This window comes from Chionomys nivalis, chromosome 3 (assembly GCF_950005125.1).
Source record: "Chionomys nivalis chromosome 3, mChiNiv1.1, whole genome shotgun sequence".
Classification (NCBI taxonomy): Eukaryota; Metazoa; Chordata; class Mammalia; order Rodentia; family Cricetidae; genus Chionomys; species Chionomys nivalis.
The window spans coordinates 61,696,530-61,711,961 of NC_080088.1; the positions used below are offsets into that span (position 1 = coordinate 61,696,530).

At 43.4% G+C, this 15,432-nt stretch overlaps 1 protein-coding gene across 5 annotated transcripts in view; it reads left to right on the forward strand.

Moving 5' to 3' along the window:
- Rubcn (rubicon autophagy regulator) overlaps positions 1-15,432 on the forward strand; it is a 58,957-nt gene that overhangs the window by 12,627 nt on the left and 30,898 nt on the right. For all 5 annotated transcript variants that reach the window (XM_057763389.1, XM_057763384.1, XM_057763387.1 and 2 more), the window contains exon 2: positions 9,585-9,738. In XM_057763389.1, the coding sequence (XP_057619372.1) occupies positions 9,700-9,738 (39 nt within the window). In that variant the 5' untranslated portion in view covers positions 9,585-9,699. The remainder of the gene's footprint in view (positions 1-9,584; positions 9,739-15,432) is intronic.

Below are 15,432 nucleotides of genomic sequence, written 5' to 3' on the forward strand. Positions count from 1 at the left end.
GAGTCTTTCTTGACACTTGGAAATAGATTCAGATACAGTGATGATCTCCAGAGCAGATGAAGGCCAAAGACTAGAAGCAAAATAATTTACCTCAAAATATCCTCCCTGTAGAATTGAAAACTGCTTGGGTGAAGATACCCCTGCTATGGTGTACTTTCTTGAGTACAAAGTGGTTGAACTGGAGTTTTTGCCTGAGGTCTATGAATGGTCTATACTAAATGAAACTGATTTTACTTCCCATTTCAGCATTTTAGTTTCTGCTTTTGTATATTTGGCTATGTATTCTTCCTCCAGATGTCTGTGAAGTGTTTTATGTAAAAGATACCTTGTAGCTGCTAAGCAAGCGTTAGGGTTATTTTGGTTTTCCTGTGCTATTTCATGTGGAGCAGGCTGGGTCAGCTATGTTAAGTGTGGTTTTTCTCTCCCGTTTATCTGGAGCTGCATTAGTTAGGTAGTTATTCATTACTTATTTGTTCTCCGCCAGGCACGGTCTTGACAGCATTGCGGATGTTAGTGTATTTAATGTCCTGGCAGTTGTGTGAGGTACCTGCTGTAACATCACTTCTCAGAGGAGGAAGCAGGCACGGTGACAGACAGGATACGTAACTTGCATGGATCTCTGGTAGAACTGAGACTCACACCCAGTTACTTTTAGTATCTATACTCTGCTGCTACCCAACATGATAACATGACAAATGTACACAGTAATGTTAATTTTTGCCATCCTGTGCCTGCCGTTTAGGTGGGCAGGACAACTCCTTTGCAGGTATATTTTTTTTCTGCCAATTACTTTTCTAACTTCTTAACTAGAGTACTTTAAACTATTTCAGCAGTGGGAACCCCCCCCTTCCGCCGCCCCGTGCCCCACAGTCACTCACTCAAACTGTCCTTGTAAGGCTACTCTCTCTTGGTGGCTGATTAGTTCAGAATGTTTTCAGTGAAGCTTCATGGCACTGATGGCCCCCTTAGTTCCAGATAGACACTGGTACATACATGCCTCGTGTGAGAATTGAGGCATTGTGACTGAGCCCCTGCAAACATAACGTTTTCATGGTCACTACAACACACAGTTCAGAAAGTCACCTCGACGAGACGGCAGCTGTTTAAGCATGAAGGCTATACAGTTTCCCGGTGAAAGCACTCGGTAGTGAAATGTGCATAATCTAAACCCACCGAAAGCTTCCCCTTTGTTCTTATCTCAGTTAATAGCATTTTCTACTCAGTCAACCAAGCCACAGCCTCACAATGAAATTTTGGATTTATCTTTTCATTTCTCATATCCAAAGCTTCAGCAGAATCCTAGCTTATGTGCTTGGCTTGGTCATCTTGCTAAGCCCTGCCTGCATGAGGCAATGCTCTTCCCTGCTGGAAAATCATAAGAATTCAGTAAAATAATGAGTGTTGTACATACCAGAGTACAAGGGTTGTGCTCCTCGTTCAGCCTCCAGTTTTCATGTACTAGGTGTGCTGTCCACAGTTATTACCCGCAGCAGTGTAAGTTTTTCTCCCTATTTCCATGGCTCCCCTAGCTAAGTTGAGCACATGGGAGATTGGGGTGTTGACTTAGCTCTTAACTTCACCCTAGAAGTGCACTTATGTAATAGGTCCTCTACTGTTTTCCCTGTACGTCAACTACCTCATAGCAGATACTACTGTGCTTATCTTCCCCTAAAGTTTAAGTGCCAGTTGTTTGGGAGTTGTCTCTGAAGCTGTGAGCTAAAACCACAGCCCTTCCATCATTGAGCTGTTCGTCTGCTCTGCCCGGTGCTCACTTGACTGTATGGTGGCCCACACCAGAACAGAACTATATAGTAAGGTGCACTTTAGTGACCCTTTCTTTGTCCTCAGCCCTAGCATTTTCAATGTAGTCAACTAAGCCAGAACCTCCCAGTCAAATTGGACACTTCCCTCTTCCCCATGTCCAGTTTCTGTAAAGTCTTCAAGTCTTCCCTGGTATTTCCTTAAAATTTTTTTTGTACATTTCCAGATAAAGGTTTATAGTTTCTAAAAAATAAATAAATAAATAATAAACAAACAAAAAACAAAATGCAGGTCATAGTATTGCTTTTAGGTGCAGCCAAACCTTGGTGCTGAAAGTCCGCTTTCTGCCCCTGTCTCTAAGCTGGGTTCTGGTTTGTTGCCTTTCCTCTCGAGGAGACTTTCTCCAGGGAAACCGTAGCCGTCCCAACCTGGCGGTCACAAGAGCAGTAGCAGAAAAGATGCAGTCAGGCAGCTCCAGCAAAAGCAGGCGTTCAGGGCTGGCATGTCGGGCGCACTGCTCCTGGGGCCTGGGCTGTGTTGGCCTTGTGACCAAAATAAGAGATAAAGGTGGTTCCTTTCTGGAAAGTGGTTCCGTTTTCACCAGGTCATGGATTCCAGGCAGGCGCAGGTCACATGGCCATTTGCAGTCGTAATCTCACAGTGCAGATTATTCTATTATTCAACTACTGAACTCATTGGCCTCTCTAAACGCCATAGGTCTCCATACTGTTACTTACTTAATGCGTCAGAAACAAAGTCCCTACAGCGTTTGCACAGGGATGTTCAGTGATTTCTTTCCCCTTGTAGTTTGAATATGCAGTGGAATTTCTTCAGCCGTAGTGAAAGCCAAAGTTACATTGTTTGTAGGAAAATGGATGCTGCTGAGGATAATCATATAAAGTCCGTCTCATAAGGTTAACTGTTTCGTTGCCTCTCACTTTTCTCTCCTTATCCTTTATAGATACATAAGGTCATAAATGTACTGATGACATGAAAATGGAAATGAAACTGTCTGGGGAACAAAGGGGACAATGCGAGGGATAAAGGGGAATGTAGTGGGGTTTGAGAGTAGTGTGCTCATAGCACATTATATACTTGCATGAAAATCGAATTGTAATATATAGAATTTAGCAATTAAAGGGAATAGAGAAAATAGAATATAGTCCAAACTCCTACACTAGTATTCAGTTTGAGGTTTGGTCCCCCTGAAGCTCCCAGTCATGGCTCATGACACTCAGTCCCTAGACTTTCCCAGCCTTCTCGCTCCGGCTTCTGTGCACTCCTGCGGTGTCTCTCTCCTCTTTGCCTGAAGAGCGTAATCACCCTTAAGTGATCTCTGTCGAAGGCATTCCCTCTCCATCACAACCTTCTCTTTCTCTCCATTCATTCACATTCCTCATCACTTTTTCCCTCCGTGCTTTTCCTTTTCACCTTGACAAGGCTAAGGATTGACGATGCATCAGGACGGCGGTGAAGCAGGTGATCACGGGAGTTTGAGCATTCATCACGGTGTCTACCCCACAGCTCCTTATCAGTTCTTCTCTAAGATAGAGGTTTTCTCTTTCTCTTCTTCCTCATCTTTGCCACCCTTCTCTTTTAGTTATCTTAATTAATTTATTTTGGTTTTATTATACAGGGTTTCTAGTTGTGGTTTTTTGTTTTTTTTTCCACTCTTTGGGGGCCCACCACCCAACTACCAATAAATACAGAGGCTTATTCTTCCTTATGAATGCCCGGCCTTAGCTTGGTTTGTTTCTTTTTTTGTTGTTGTTTTTTGTTTTGTTTTGTTTTGTTTTTGAGACAGGGTTTCTCTGTAGCTTTGGAGTCTGTCCTGGAACTAGTTCTTGTAGCCCACGCTGGCCTCGAACTCACAGAGATCCGCCTGCCTCTGCCTCCCAAGTGCTCGGATTAAAGGTATGCGCCACCACCACCTGGCAGCTTGGCTTGTTTCTAGCCAGCTTTTCTTAACTTAAATTATCCCATCTACCTTTTGTCTCTGGGCTTTTCCCTTTCTCTATTCTATTTACCTTTCTTTCCTTCCTTCTCAGTGGCTGGTTGTGTGGCTGGGTGGCTGTCCCTAGTGTTCTCCTCTCCTCCCTTTCTCCTTTTTCTTCTCCTTTTTTCTCCTTCTATTCTCTCTGCCTGGCAGCTCTGCCTATCCCTCTCCTGCCTAGCATTGGCTGGTCCACTCTCTATTAGACCAATCAGGTGTGTTAGGCAGGCACCACAGCTTCATAGTTAAACAAAGGCAACATAAAAGAATGCAACACACCTTTGCATCATTAAACATGTTCTGCAGCATAAAAGAATGTACCACATCTTAAACTAATATTTTACAACAAGGGTTTCTTTGTTGTAGCAATGACCGTCCAGCTTTTTAGACCAGGCTGGCCCCAAACTCACCTGTCTCTGCCTCTAAAGTGCTGGGATTAAAGATCATTTCCTACAATGTTTTGTCAACTTTTCTGCTTGATTATAGAACCTGATTTAACAAAATGATTGGCACTAGCCACAGGTGGTGATTAAGATAGCAATTTTTAAGTTTTATGAGGAAGAATTGTCTGTTGATAGCATAGGATAGGGGGATCCTAGCAAAGGAATTATAGTGAAGCAGATTATTTAAAATCTCTGACAAGTTGAGCCAGAGCCGAACCCAAATCCCTAAATAAGACGATGAGAGGAGAGATCATTCTAAGTGGACAGATCTGGTGAATGAAATCCCAGAAGTCAGAGTGAGGGTGCCATGCGTGTGGTACAGAGTGTACTAAGTAGTCTTCAATGTATGGAGAGTGAGGAATCTAGCAGAAAGGTTAGTATTTAGATTGAGATCAAGCGATGGCCACTATGTGAACTCCACACTAAGGAGCCTGTATGTCAGCCATGGATATAGTTCCTAGTGTAAGGAATCCTCCTGCCTTTTGTTCAGTCTGTTTATTGTTGGAATTTAGTAATTCCAGTTTCATTCAGGTTTGGTATGTCTGGTGAGGCATTTGTCGAATAGGTATAAGTTATAAAGCTGTCTAGAGATAATGCTAATTTCTTCCTATATATCAAGATACTGCTATTAAAAGAACAGGGCCAGCTAATGGCTAGGTTCTCCTGCATACTCCAGAGTTAGGAGACTGTACAATAGAGCCAAATATGTTTTTCCATAAGCATTGTATTTAAGAACCAGCATAAATATCTAATCACAAAATCTAAAAGTTAAATACCATGTAATTAAAAACAAATTATATAGCCAAATATGAATAAATGTTAAATTAAGTATGGAGTCTCTTGTTACCTTAGTGTCACCAATATTCTCTCTTTTTAAAATTTTTTATTTTAATTTGCTTTATTATTCATTTAGTATTATTATGTGTATTGATTTTTTTTTTTTTTTTTTGTTTTGCTTGCATGTGTGTCTGTGAGAAAGTGTTGGAACTCCTGGAATTGCAACTACGGACAGGTGTGAGCTGCCATGTGGGTGCTGGAAATTGAACCCAGGTGCTCTGAAGAGCATCCAGTGCTCTTAACCACTGAGCCATCTCCCCAGCTCAATTCTTTCTCTTTTATTTTGTGTCTTTCTGTACCTAGAGGAAGAACCAATTCTTTCTAGAAACTGCTTTCTGGCTTTGAAAGTCCCAGGGGCTTGCCGAGTCAGAGTCCTTCAGCACGAGACACTTTTTGACATTTGATGTTTAAAAATGCTTTATGGTACTTTCCAGTTCTTGTTTGCTAACTTGGTTCAGATTATTGCTTCTTTTTTAAAAAAATTTGTTATTTTTATTTTATGTGTATGAATGTTTATTTGCATGTGTATGTGTGCACCCTTAGAGGCTAGAAGATGGTGCTGGATCCCCTGGAATCGGAGTCACAGACAGTTGTGAGCCACCATGTGAGTGATGGGAACTGAGTCCAAGTCCTCTGCACATGCTCCTAACCACTGAGCCATCCTCCAAGCCCCTGTGGAGCCTTTATTAGTTGCTAATCTCAGAAAAAGGCTTAACAACTCCTCTCCTTCGTAGTCCCCTCTGTTACCAAAGGAACACTGTAGCATGTTTTATTTTTTAGTATTTTCACATTGAGATCAGTTCTCTCTCTCTCATGCTATCATAGCTTTGGAAAGTCTTTCTGATTAAAATTTGTTTCTTTTTTGGTGTTTTATCATGTTGATATCGTATCCCACCCTCCATTTCAGAGATCAGATCATTGCTTGGCTTGGTACAGTTTGACCTCTAACTGTGGTCTCAGGAGTGTGTCTGTCCTGGGTAAATGGCATGCTGTGAAAGGGACAGGCTAGAGCAGTTTCCTTCTGCTTCTTAGAAGGGTCAGGGGGGCGGGGGTAACTCAGTAGATGAAAGTGTTGCCCTAGTGCCCAAGTTAAAACAAGCAAATGAACAACAAAGCCAGGTGTGTGTTTGTAATCCCAGCTCTGGGAGACTGAGACAAGCAGTTCCCTGGGGCGTGCTGGCCAGCCTAACCGAAGCAGCAGGCCTCAGAGCCCAGTGAGAGACCGTGTTTCAGAAAACAAGTGTAGGGCTCCTAAAGACCAACAGCTGGGGTTGACCTCTGGCCGGCATGTGTACCTGTACAAATAAACACACGCACACACTCACGAGGGGGCAGCAGCACTTGATTCTCCACGGTGGTCTCTTTACTTACATCTAAGGCTATTTTATTTATTTATTTATTTATTGAGACAAGGTTTCTCTGTAGCTTTGGAGCCTCTCCTGGAACTAGCTCTTGTAGACCAGGCTGGCCTTGAACTTGCAGAGATCCACTTGCTTCTGCCTCCTGAGTGCTGGGATTAAAGGTGTGCGCCACCACCTCCCAGCTTCAAGTTGATTTAATATCTCAACCCTCTGAAAATATTTCTGCCATTAAGATAGAGAACACTAAAAGGCATACTCTAACTATGTAAATACAAAATTATCGTTCTCCCAAATGAGCATTTACAAAGCATAGAGCGCTTGGGATACCGCAGTAAAGCCGCGTTTCTTTGTCATTTGGCATCTCAGGGACACTTTCTTTCTTTTTTTTTAAATATTTATTTATTTATTATGTATACAATATTCTGTCTGTGCGTATGTCTGCAGGCCAGAAGAGGGCACCAGACCTCATTACAGATGGTTGTGAGCCACCATGTGGTTGCCGGGAATTGAACTCAGGACCTTTGGAAGAGCAGGCAATGCTCTTAACGACTGAGCCATCTCTCCAGCCCTCAGGGACACTTTCTTGTGGGAAAGGATGATTCCTTAGCTTTGTCCAGAGGACATTATTGGTAGATCAGAGGTTCTAGGACTTCCATGTTCTTTGTAGAATTTTGGGAGCAAAGAATGCTGTCTAATTCGTAATATTCTTTAAGAAGTTAATGCCGTATTAACCCAGGATGAATCAGAACACAGGTATGCAGCCTCTTGCCGAGTCACACTAGCTGTTAGACCTGTAAGGCTTGATTGTAGTTTGTTGGAATGTGAAAACCTCGTCCGTCAAAGTAGACCAGAGGTTGATTAACCCTGCTGAAACATAGGATGCAGGCAGTGAGCAGCAGTTGGAGTCAGCCTCTAGAGTGGTGGGTTCTCAATATAAACATAAATGGTATTTTGAGTGATTACTTTAGTTCAGTGGGCATTTCATGACTGGTATAGAAATACAAGAGAAGTCTGGTGACTCAGTATTTTTGTTTTTGAGACAGACTGTTGCTCTGTCTGGAACTCTCTTTGTAATACAGGCTGGCCTTGAGTTTATGGCAATCTTCCTGTTGAAGCCTTCCGAGTGCTGGGATTATAGGTGTGAACCACTATGCCCAGCTGGTGATTCAAATATTTAATAAGGAAAAGAAAACCTGAATGTCTTCCAGTTCAAACAAATTCTTGTTCACAAGGCCTTCAAAGCAAAAAGCCCAATCCTCTTGACCCTCCCTTTATGGCTGAGTCTCACCCTATCCTGTCACTCATTTTCTCTATGGCCGAGTCTCCACCCCATTCTGTCACTCATTTTCTCTATGGCTGAGTCTCCACCCCATTCTGTCACTCATTTTCTCTATGACCGAGTCTCCACCCCGTTCTGTCACTCATTTTCTCTATGGCTGAGTCTCCACCCCATTCTGTCACTCATTTTCTCTATGGCTGAGTCTCCACACTATCCTGTCACTCATTTTCTCTATGGCTGAGTCTCCACACTATCCTGTCACTCATTTTCTCTATGGCTGAGTCTCCACACTATCCTGTCACTCATTTTCTCTATAGGTTTTACTTATCTGCCTTTACTCATCCACTCTTCTAAAATTGCTCAGAAAATACACAAAGATTAGTTTTGTATTGATGGAAAGGATTATAATTCAGGATCCATCCTCTGCTGGTATTTACATGATATAAAATCGTTATGATAAAGTTTCCTGAAGAAATCTTTCCTATTTCCCATGACCGTCATGAGAAGAGGAAAGAGCGGTAGTCTAATGATGGAAAGGAAGATAATGTGTGCATTGTTACAGTTGGGGGCCCAAGAGGCCAAGAGTGACGACACATCATCTCCCTATGCTTCCCTTGTCCAGTTTGATCAGTGCATTCGGGTCCCGCATTCTATTGCACTTGGTGTTGAATTTTGCTGGTTAAAAGCTGTGCAGAGAAAATGCTAGGGATTAAGAGGAACCTGAAAAATGATCAGGGCAGCAATTTTCTGATTTTACAGTGAAGTACATCGAATAGTCTAGGAGAACAAGGTGACAGCTGACTGGTCTGGGGACGTGTCTTAAAGTGACTTCAATGCAAACTTAAAACCTCTTTTGTTTCAATGTTCACTTAAAAATCATGGAGGCAAAAGGTTTTATGGTTGGCTTGGGGTGTTTGGTACCAACAAACAAGTTGGTGGAGTGTTTGTCTAGCATAAGAAAGCTCTGTGTTCCTAGCACTTCACAACATCAGAGCCTGTAGCACACACCTGTGATGTCGGCATTTGGGAGGGGATGGCAGGAGGACCACGAATTCAAAGTTATCCACAGCTACCAAGTGAGGTCAGGGGAAGCCTAGAATACACGAGACCCTCAAATGACAAGTAGTTTGTGTCCTTACCTGTCATGTTTGCTTGTACGTGTTTGTATGTATGTGTCTGTCCTTTGCTGTACTTCACTTAGTGCTCGGGAATACAGTAAAGAAGAAGCAGGGTGGTTGGATTTATATCATAAAAGATTTCTGATTTGGGACTGGAGAGGTGGGTCAGTGCTAAGTAGCACTTCCTGTTCTTCTAGTGGACCTGGGCCTCCATGGCAGCTCACAACCATCTATAACTCCAGTTTCAGGGGATCCAGTGGCCTCAACTATCATCAGACCTGATATGGTCACAGACAAGTATGTAGGCAAAACATCCATACAAATGAAAGTACAATTAAAAAAAAAAAGATTTCTGATTGTGGGTGGGTGTTCTCCTCTTTTCCATTTGTATTATCATTGTTCAGAAATAGGTCCTTTATTTCATTTTGTTGTTTTTCAAGACTGGGTTTCTCTGGGTAGCCCCAGCTGTCCTGGAACTCGCTCTGTCGACCAGGCTAACCTGGAACTCAAGATCCGCCTGCCTCTACCTCCCAAGTTCTGGGATTAAAGGCATGTGCCACCACTGCCTGGCTCAGAAATGGATCTTAATGGGTTGCACTCCTAAAATCACAAATCGCCATGATATGCCATGTAAATGTGAGGGCTCAAGTCTTTATAACTGTAGTACTCTCAGAATGGAGCCTTATGTTGAAGAGAAAAATTAATGGAAGAGAGAATGTCAGGCAGGAGACACAGACATGTATGGTGAGGGTCAGGTTCAGCAAACTTAACTAACCATTGGTATGATTTCAGGAGAGAGCATTGGCAGCTGCTGGGTAATTTGAAGACTACTGTGGAGGGTTTGGTGTCAGCCAACTGCCCCAATGTCTGGTCCAAGTATGGTGGCCTGGAGCGGCTTTGCAGGGACATGCAGAACATTCTATATCATGGGCTCATCCGTGACCAGGTATGTAGAATTCATCCCCCCCCATCTAATTGGCTGAGTCTCTTGGAAAACAGTTGCATGAAGGTGGTTGGCAGAGAAAAGGTGAAGCCCACTGGTTTATGTGAGTTCCTATGTATAGAACTGAGTCCATGTGTTTGCATGCTTGTGTGTATGTGCATCTGCCTTTCTGCCCCACCCCCACCCCCATCTCTCTCACTCAGTGCCGCCATAGATGCCAGAGGAATGAATAAACCGCCAGGACAGGCAGCACAGCAGCAAGAGGTTAGGTCAGTTTGGTTCCTGTTGATTCCATAATAAAGATGAATTTACTGACTAAATTATTATCTTTCAGCTCTTGAGGTTGGAATTCTCAAATAAGTTTCATCACTCAAGCCAGGGTGTCTGCTGTGCTGCACTCTAGGAAGTGCTAAATGTTCTTCTCTCCTTGTCCTTTTCAGCTTCTGGATGTTTCCCTCGAATTCTTTAGCTAGTGCCACCACTGCCCAGTCTTTGTTGTTGCTGTTAAAGTGACTATTTTTAATTTTTATTGATTTATTTTTAAGTTTATGGGTGTTTACCTGAATGTATGTCTGTATGCTGCATGCATGCCTGGTGCCCTCAGAGACCACAGGAGGGCATCGGATCACCTGGGACTGGAGTTACAGATGCTTGGAAGCGGACATATGGGTGCTGGGGTTAAGCCAGGTCCTCTGGAAGAGTGACCAGTGCTCTTAACCACTAAGCCACCTCTCCAGCCCCTAGAAGACCATTTTTATCAACCACAACCAGGAAGATTTTCCTCTCCTTTAATTTTAGTCTTGTTTTAGCACCATGCTTTTGATCTGGGGCTGGAGCCTAGTGATGGATGGTAAAGCAATTGCTGCGTGTGCAGGGCCCCGGGTTCAAGCCCCAGCACTGAAGTCACTTTACTCCATTAATCAGTAAATAGAAAAAGCATGCTTTTTCTCCAAGCCGCCCCCCCCCCCAATGTGGAATATTGGAATATGGAATAAAGCTGATGCAAAATGTGTACAGTGTCTTTCATCCAGGAAGTGTTTCTGCTTAGTAAGAAGCTGAAATTCCATGTGGTCAATTATTCTGTACTTGGAAGGCTTTGGCCCAGAGACCAGTGTGTGCTGTGGAGATAGATCCTTGGGCTTGATGAGTTTGCTTAATTAGAATTAATGTTTCTTGTTTGATCTAAAACCATTCTTTCTTCCTCTGACTCTGGTGTTGCAAGGGGGGGGGGGGATTGTTCTGTCCAGCCGCCCGGCTAGTTTACACCTGAAATAATCACACAGAAACTGTATTCGTTTAAACACTGCCTGGCCCATTAGCTCTAACTTCTTATTGGTTAATTCTTACATCTTACTTTAACACATTTCTATTAAATCTGTGTATCACAATGTGACTGTGGCTTACCGGCAAGATTCTAACCAGCGTCCATCTCAGGCAGGAGAGCCATGGCTTCTGTCTCTCTGCCCTTCTTTCCAGCATTCAGTTCTGTCTACTCCACCTACCTAAGTTCTGCCCTATCAAAAGGCCAAGGCAGTTTCTTTATTCAACCAATGAAAGCAACACATAAACAGAAAGACCTCCTACACCACTCTGGATTGCCTTAAGTTTAGACTTTTGCTGTTACTTTAATTTAAAACAGGGTAAAAGAATTGTATACTATCCTGGCAGGACTAGCCAGGACCCATTCTTGAAATAACAGGAAGATGGCATGAATATTAACAGTGCTGGCATTACCTAGCCAGCCCAGATGGCATCTCTCCCTCTCGGACTGTTTTTTTAAACTATAGCAGTGAGTATCAGTGGATACAATTGAGTTGTTTGGGTTTCTTCTTTGAAAGCAACCTAGGACACATCTGAGGAGTAATTTAAAAGCTTCAGGATATGCTTTGAACATTACTTTGTAGATAACTGTTTAATGTTTCTGAGTGGTAGTTTTTTAAAGATTTACTTATAATTTTATGCGTATGGGCATTCTGCCTGCATGTATGTCTGTACACCATGTATGTTCAGTGCACACAGAGGCTAGGCGATGGCAGCAGCTCTCCCCTTTCAATTTTCTTTCTTATTTTTGTTGTTTTTGTAATTTAAAATTTTTTGTTTCAGTTTTTAGCATACATTTTATTTATTCTTTGACAGTTTTTACATGTATACAGTGTGTCTTGGTGCTATCCACCACTGTCTTGTCATTCTCATCTCCCACTCTACTGGCTACTCCCCGAGAGACAGCACAGGCCCCCACTTCCATGTCCTCCCCTTCTGTTTGTTAGTTTGTTCTTATAACCCACTGAGTCCATTTAGTGCTGCCTGCTGAGATTTTGGCTTATCTTGTTGGCCTGACCCTGCACAGGTAACTGCAGCCTCAGTGAGCTCACTGCAACTTCCCTGCAGTGCCCTGCAGTGCATGCAGCTGCCCTGTCCAGAAGACAGCATTTCACATGCTCCTCTCCATCCTCAGGTTCTCACATTCCTCCTACCTCTTCTTCCTCAATGTTCTCTGAGCCATGGTGCCAGTAAGAGGGGGTGGTGATTTAGTCATCCGGTTTAGAATTGTGTCTCAGCTTTCTGCCCAGAAGAAATCCTGGACTCCACTCTCCTAGCCCCGGCTTCTCTTGAACTTTAGACCCAGAGAATCTAAAAATTTTCTTCTGGGTTAGCAGTCAGGTGTCTTAAACTCCAAAGCAGAGCTGGACAAAATACTTACCGAAAGGTGGGAATCCCAGTCTCTGGCCAGCCAACCTAACCAGTTTGACCAGGTCAAGGCCAGTAAGAAACCCTGTCTCAAAAAATAAGGTGGACAGTACTTGAGGAATGACACCCAAGGCTGTTTTCTGGCCTCATGCATGTACGCCTGCACATATGCAAATTCAGACCTCACTCGTGCACACATAATTAAGGGCCCTCAAACACTCATCTGCCCTTGCCAGGGACTAATATTCTTCCCAGGAAGTATAGCAGGCTTTCTTGGACTGCCAGCCTCCAAATCATGACACAGACTTATTATTAGCTATAAATGCTCAGTCTTATCTTATGCTTGTCCCACTACCATTTATAAAATAACTTGTTTCTCTTCATCTTTTTGCCTCAGGGCTTTTTCCCTTTCTTTCATTCTGTATGACCTACTTTTCCTGCTGCTTCTATGTCTGGCTGACTGGCCCCTGGCGTCTTCCTCTCTTTCTCCCTCTCCTCTCTCTTGAGCCTAGATTCCTCCACCTATTATTTCCTCTGCCCGCCAGACCTGCCTACTGTCTAGCTATTGGCCATTCCGCATTTTATTAGACCAATCAGGTTCCTAGGCACCCAAGGTAAAACAAATGCAACACGTCTTTATATAGTCAAACAAATATTCTGGAACACAAACAGTTGTAACACATCTTTGCCTAGTTAGACAAATATTCCACAGCAAGGAAGTCCTTTTTACCAGAGCTATGTTTCTCTTCTCTCACCTGCATTTATTTTCTGCTGGCTCTCACACTGGAAAATATCAAATTGGCATCAAAGGACTTAGTATGTTGCCCTCCGTTCTAAAAGTAGGGCTCTGTTGCCCCTGAACAATAGCTTTGGGCCCGTTGGAAAGTCTTAGAATTCACTGGAAAAGTTGGCTTGGTAACTCAAGGTCAATTCTCCTTTGACTATGTTAATTCAATACTGTTGGCCACCATTGCCGGGCCGTGGTGGCACACGCCTTTAATCCCAGCACTCGGGAGGCAGAGGCAGGCAGAACTCTGTGAGTTCGAGGCCAGCCTGGTCTACAAGAGCTAGTTCCGGGACAGGCTCCAAAGCCACAGAGAAACCCTGTCTCAAAAAAAAAAAAAAATGCTGTTGGCCACCATCATTTCTTGATACCGTGGAAGCATTGTCCTATGTGTGACTGGTCTTCAGTTTCTATCCCTGGACTTTCTTCTTGGATCAAACATTTTAAAATGATTTTATTTATTTATTTAATTTGGGGGTACATGCATGGTGAAGATCAGAGGCCAGCTTGCAGGAGTCCATTCTTCCCATCACGTAGGTCCTGGGGATTGAACACAGGACATTAGGCTTGGCAGGGACCTTTACCTCCCTTGTCCTGTACAGATCTTTAAATGGATCTTTAAAGGCGGAATCATTCTGTATTCTTGAAGCAGTCTCAGTCTCACCCATGCATCTGTAACCCCCAGCTCAGATCTCAGCTCTGAGTTCTAGGTCTAGACCAGCTGTCTCCTCTATTTTATCATCTGGCTGGCTCTCTTTCCTACCCAACAAGCACAGCCAAAACTGAATATATTTTCTCCCAGGAGATTGCCTTTCATCTTAGTGTTTTCTATGCTAATTTGTAGTATTTGACAATTTTTTTTTTTTTGGTTTTTTGAGACAGGGTTTCTCTGTAGCTTTGGTGCCTGTCCCGGAACTAGCTCTTGTAGACCAGGCTGGTCTCGAACTCACAGAGATCCGCCTGCCTCTGCTTCCCGGGTGCTGGGATTAAAGGCGTGCGCCACCACCGCCCGGCCGCTAATTTGTAGTATTGAACTACCCAGTGTTCCATTCAGAAATTTGGGATTCATGTTAAAGACAAAGTACAAGTTTCCCAGGCTGGTGACAGAATAGCCATCAGGTTAATATAGTAGTGCTGCTGTTCTGTGGTTAGAGCACCTGATGGTGCTTGATAACAGAAGTTCTTTTCTTGGCCCTGTTACTAATTTTACATTGTCACATAGTAACCTGACTAGATTACATGATAGTTTCACCATCTGTATGTACCACAAAAGGAGAAATGTTGATAACATTCTCAAATAAAACAAGCTCGCAAATGCAAAATGCTAATAACATATCTTGTCAGAGTTTTTTTTTTCTTTTTTTTTTTTTTTTTTTGGTTTTTCGAGACAGGGTTTCTCTGTGGTTTTGGAGCCTGTCCTGGAACTAGCTCTTGTAGACCAGTCTGGTCTCGAACTCCCAGAGATCCACCTGCCTCTGCCTCCCAAGTGCTGGGATTAAAGGCGTGCGCCACCACCGCCCGGCTCTTGTCAGAGTTCTTAAAACGATAGCGTTTATGAAAGCACCTGTTCTTCAAAATGAAATTTTTTTTAAAGAATGTGTCTGACCACTTACAAAACTAGCTAGCGCCGGGAGCAGAGACAGCCACTTGACACACATACACACTACAGCATGTAGAGGCACATAGCACATAGCGGCTCCAGCAGGAAAAAGCTAGAAACCAAAGCTCCACGTCAGTTGTGACTGCCTGTTACATGGTCTAAGGAGTCAGGTCGGAACTGTCTTCTCCTGCTGTCTCCGTCCAGAACGCTGAGTGCTTTCAAAGATTTCAGGCCGCTGTGTCATCAGGGAGCTATTCTGGGTTTGTGTCCTGGGGAAGGGGAAGGGACGTGATGATTCATGGTGGCCATCTTTCCCCTTTGTTTTCATAAGGATGTGTGAGTTCTCTTTTGTTTTAGTCACCCAGGGCCCCTGGGAAGCTGTGACGTCAGGACCATTTTCTTAGAGGGATCTCAATTTTGTCAGCCTGCATCACCTTTGACTCCTTTTGTAAGGCAAGCGTAATGATAGCATCTCTCGGTCCTGCTGCTCAGAGATCTGCAAACAGCTGAGTGGGAGTGAGTAGCGCCTAGAACAAACTGTGCTTAGCAGTGTCGGCCCAGTACAATTTTGTGTGTGTGTGTTTGTTTGTTTGTTTGTTTTTGTTTTTTTGAGACATGGTTTCTT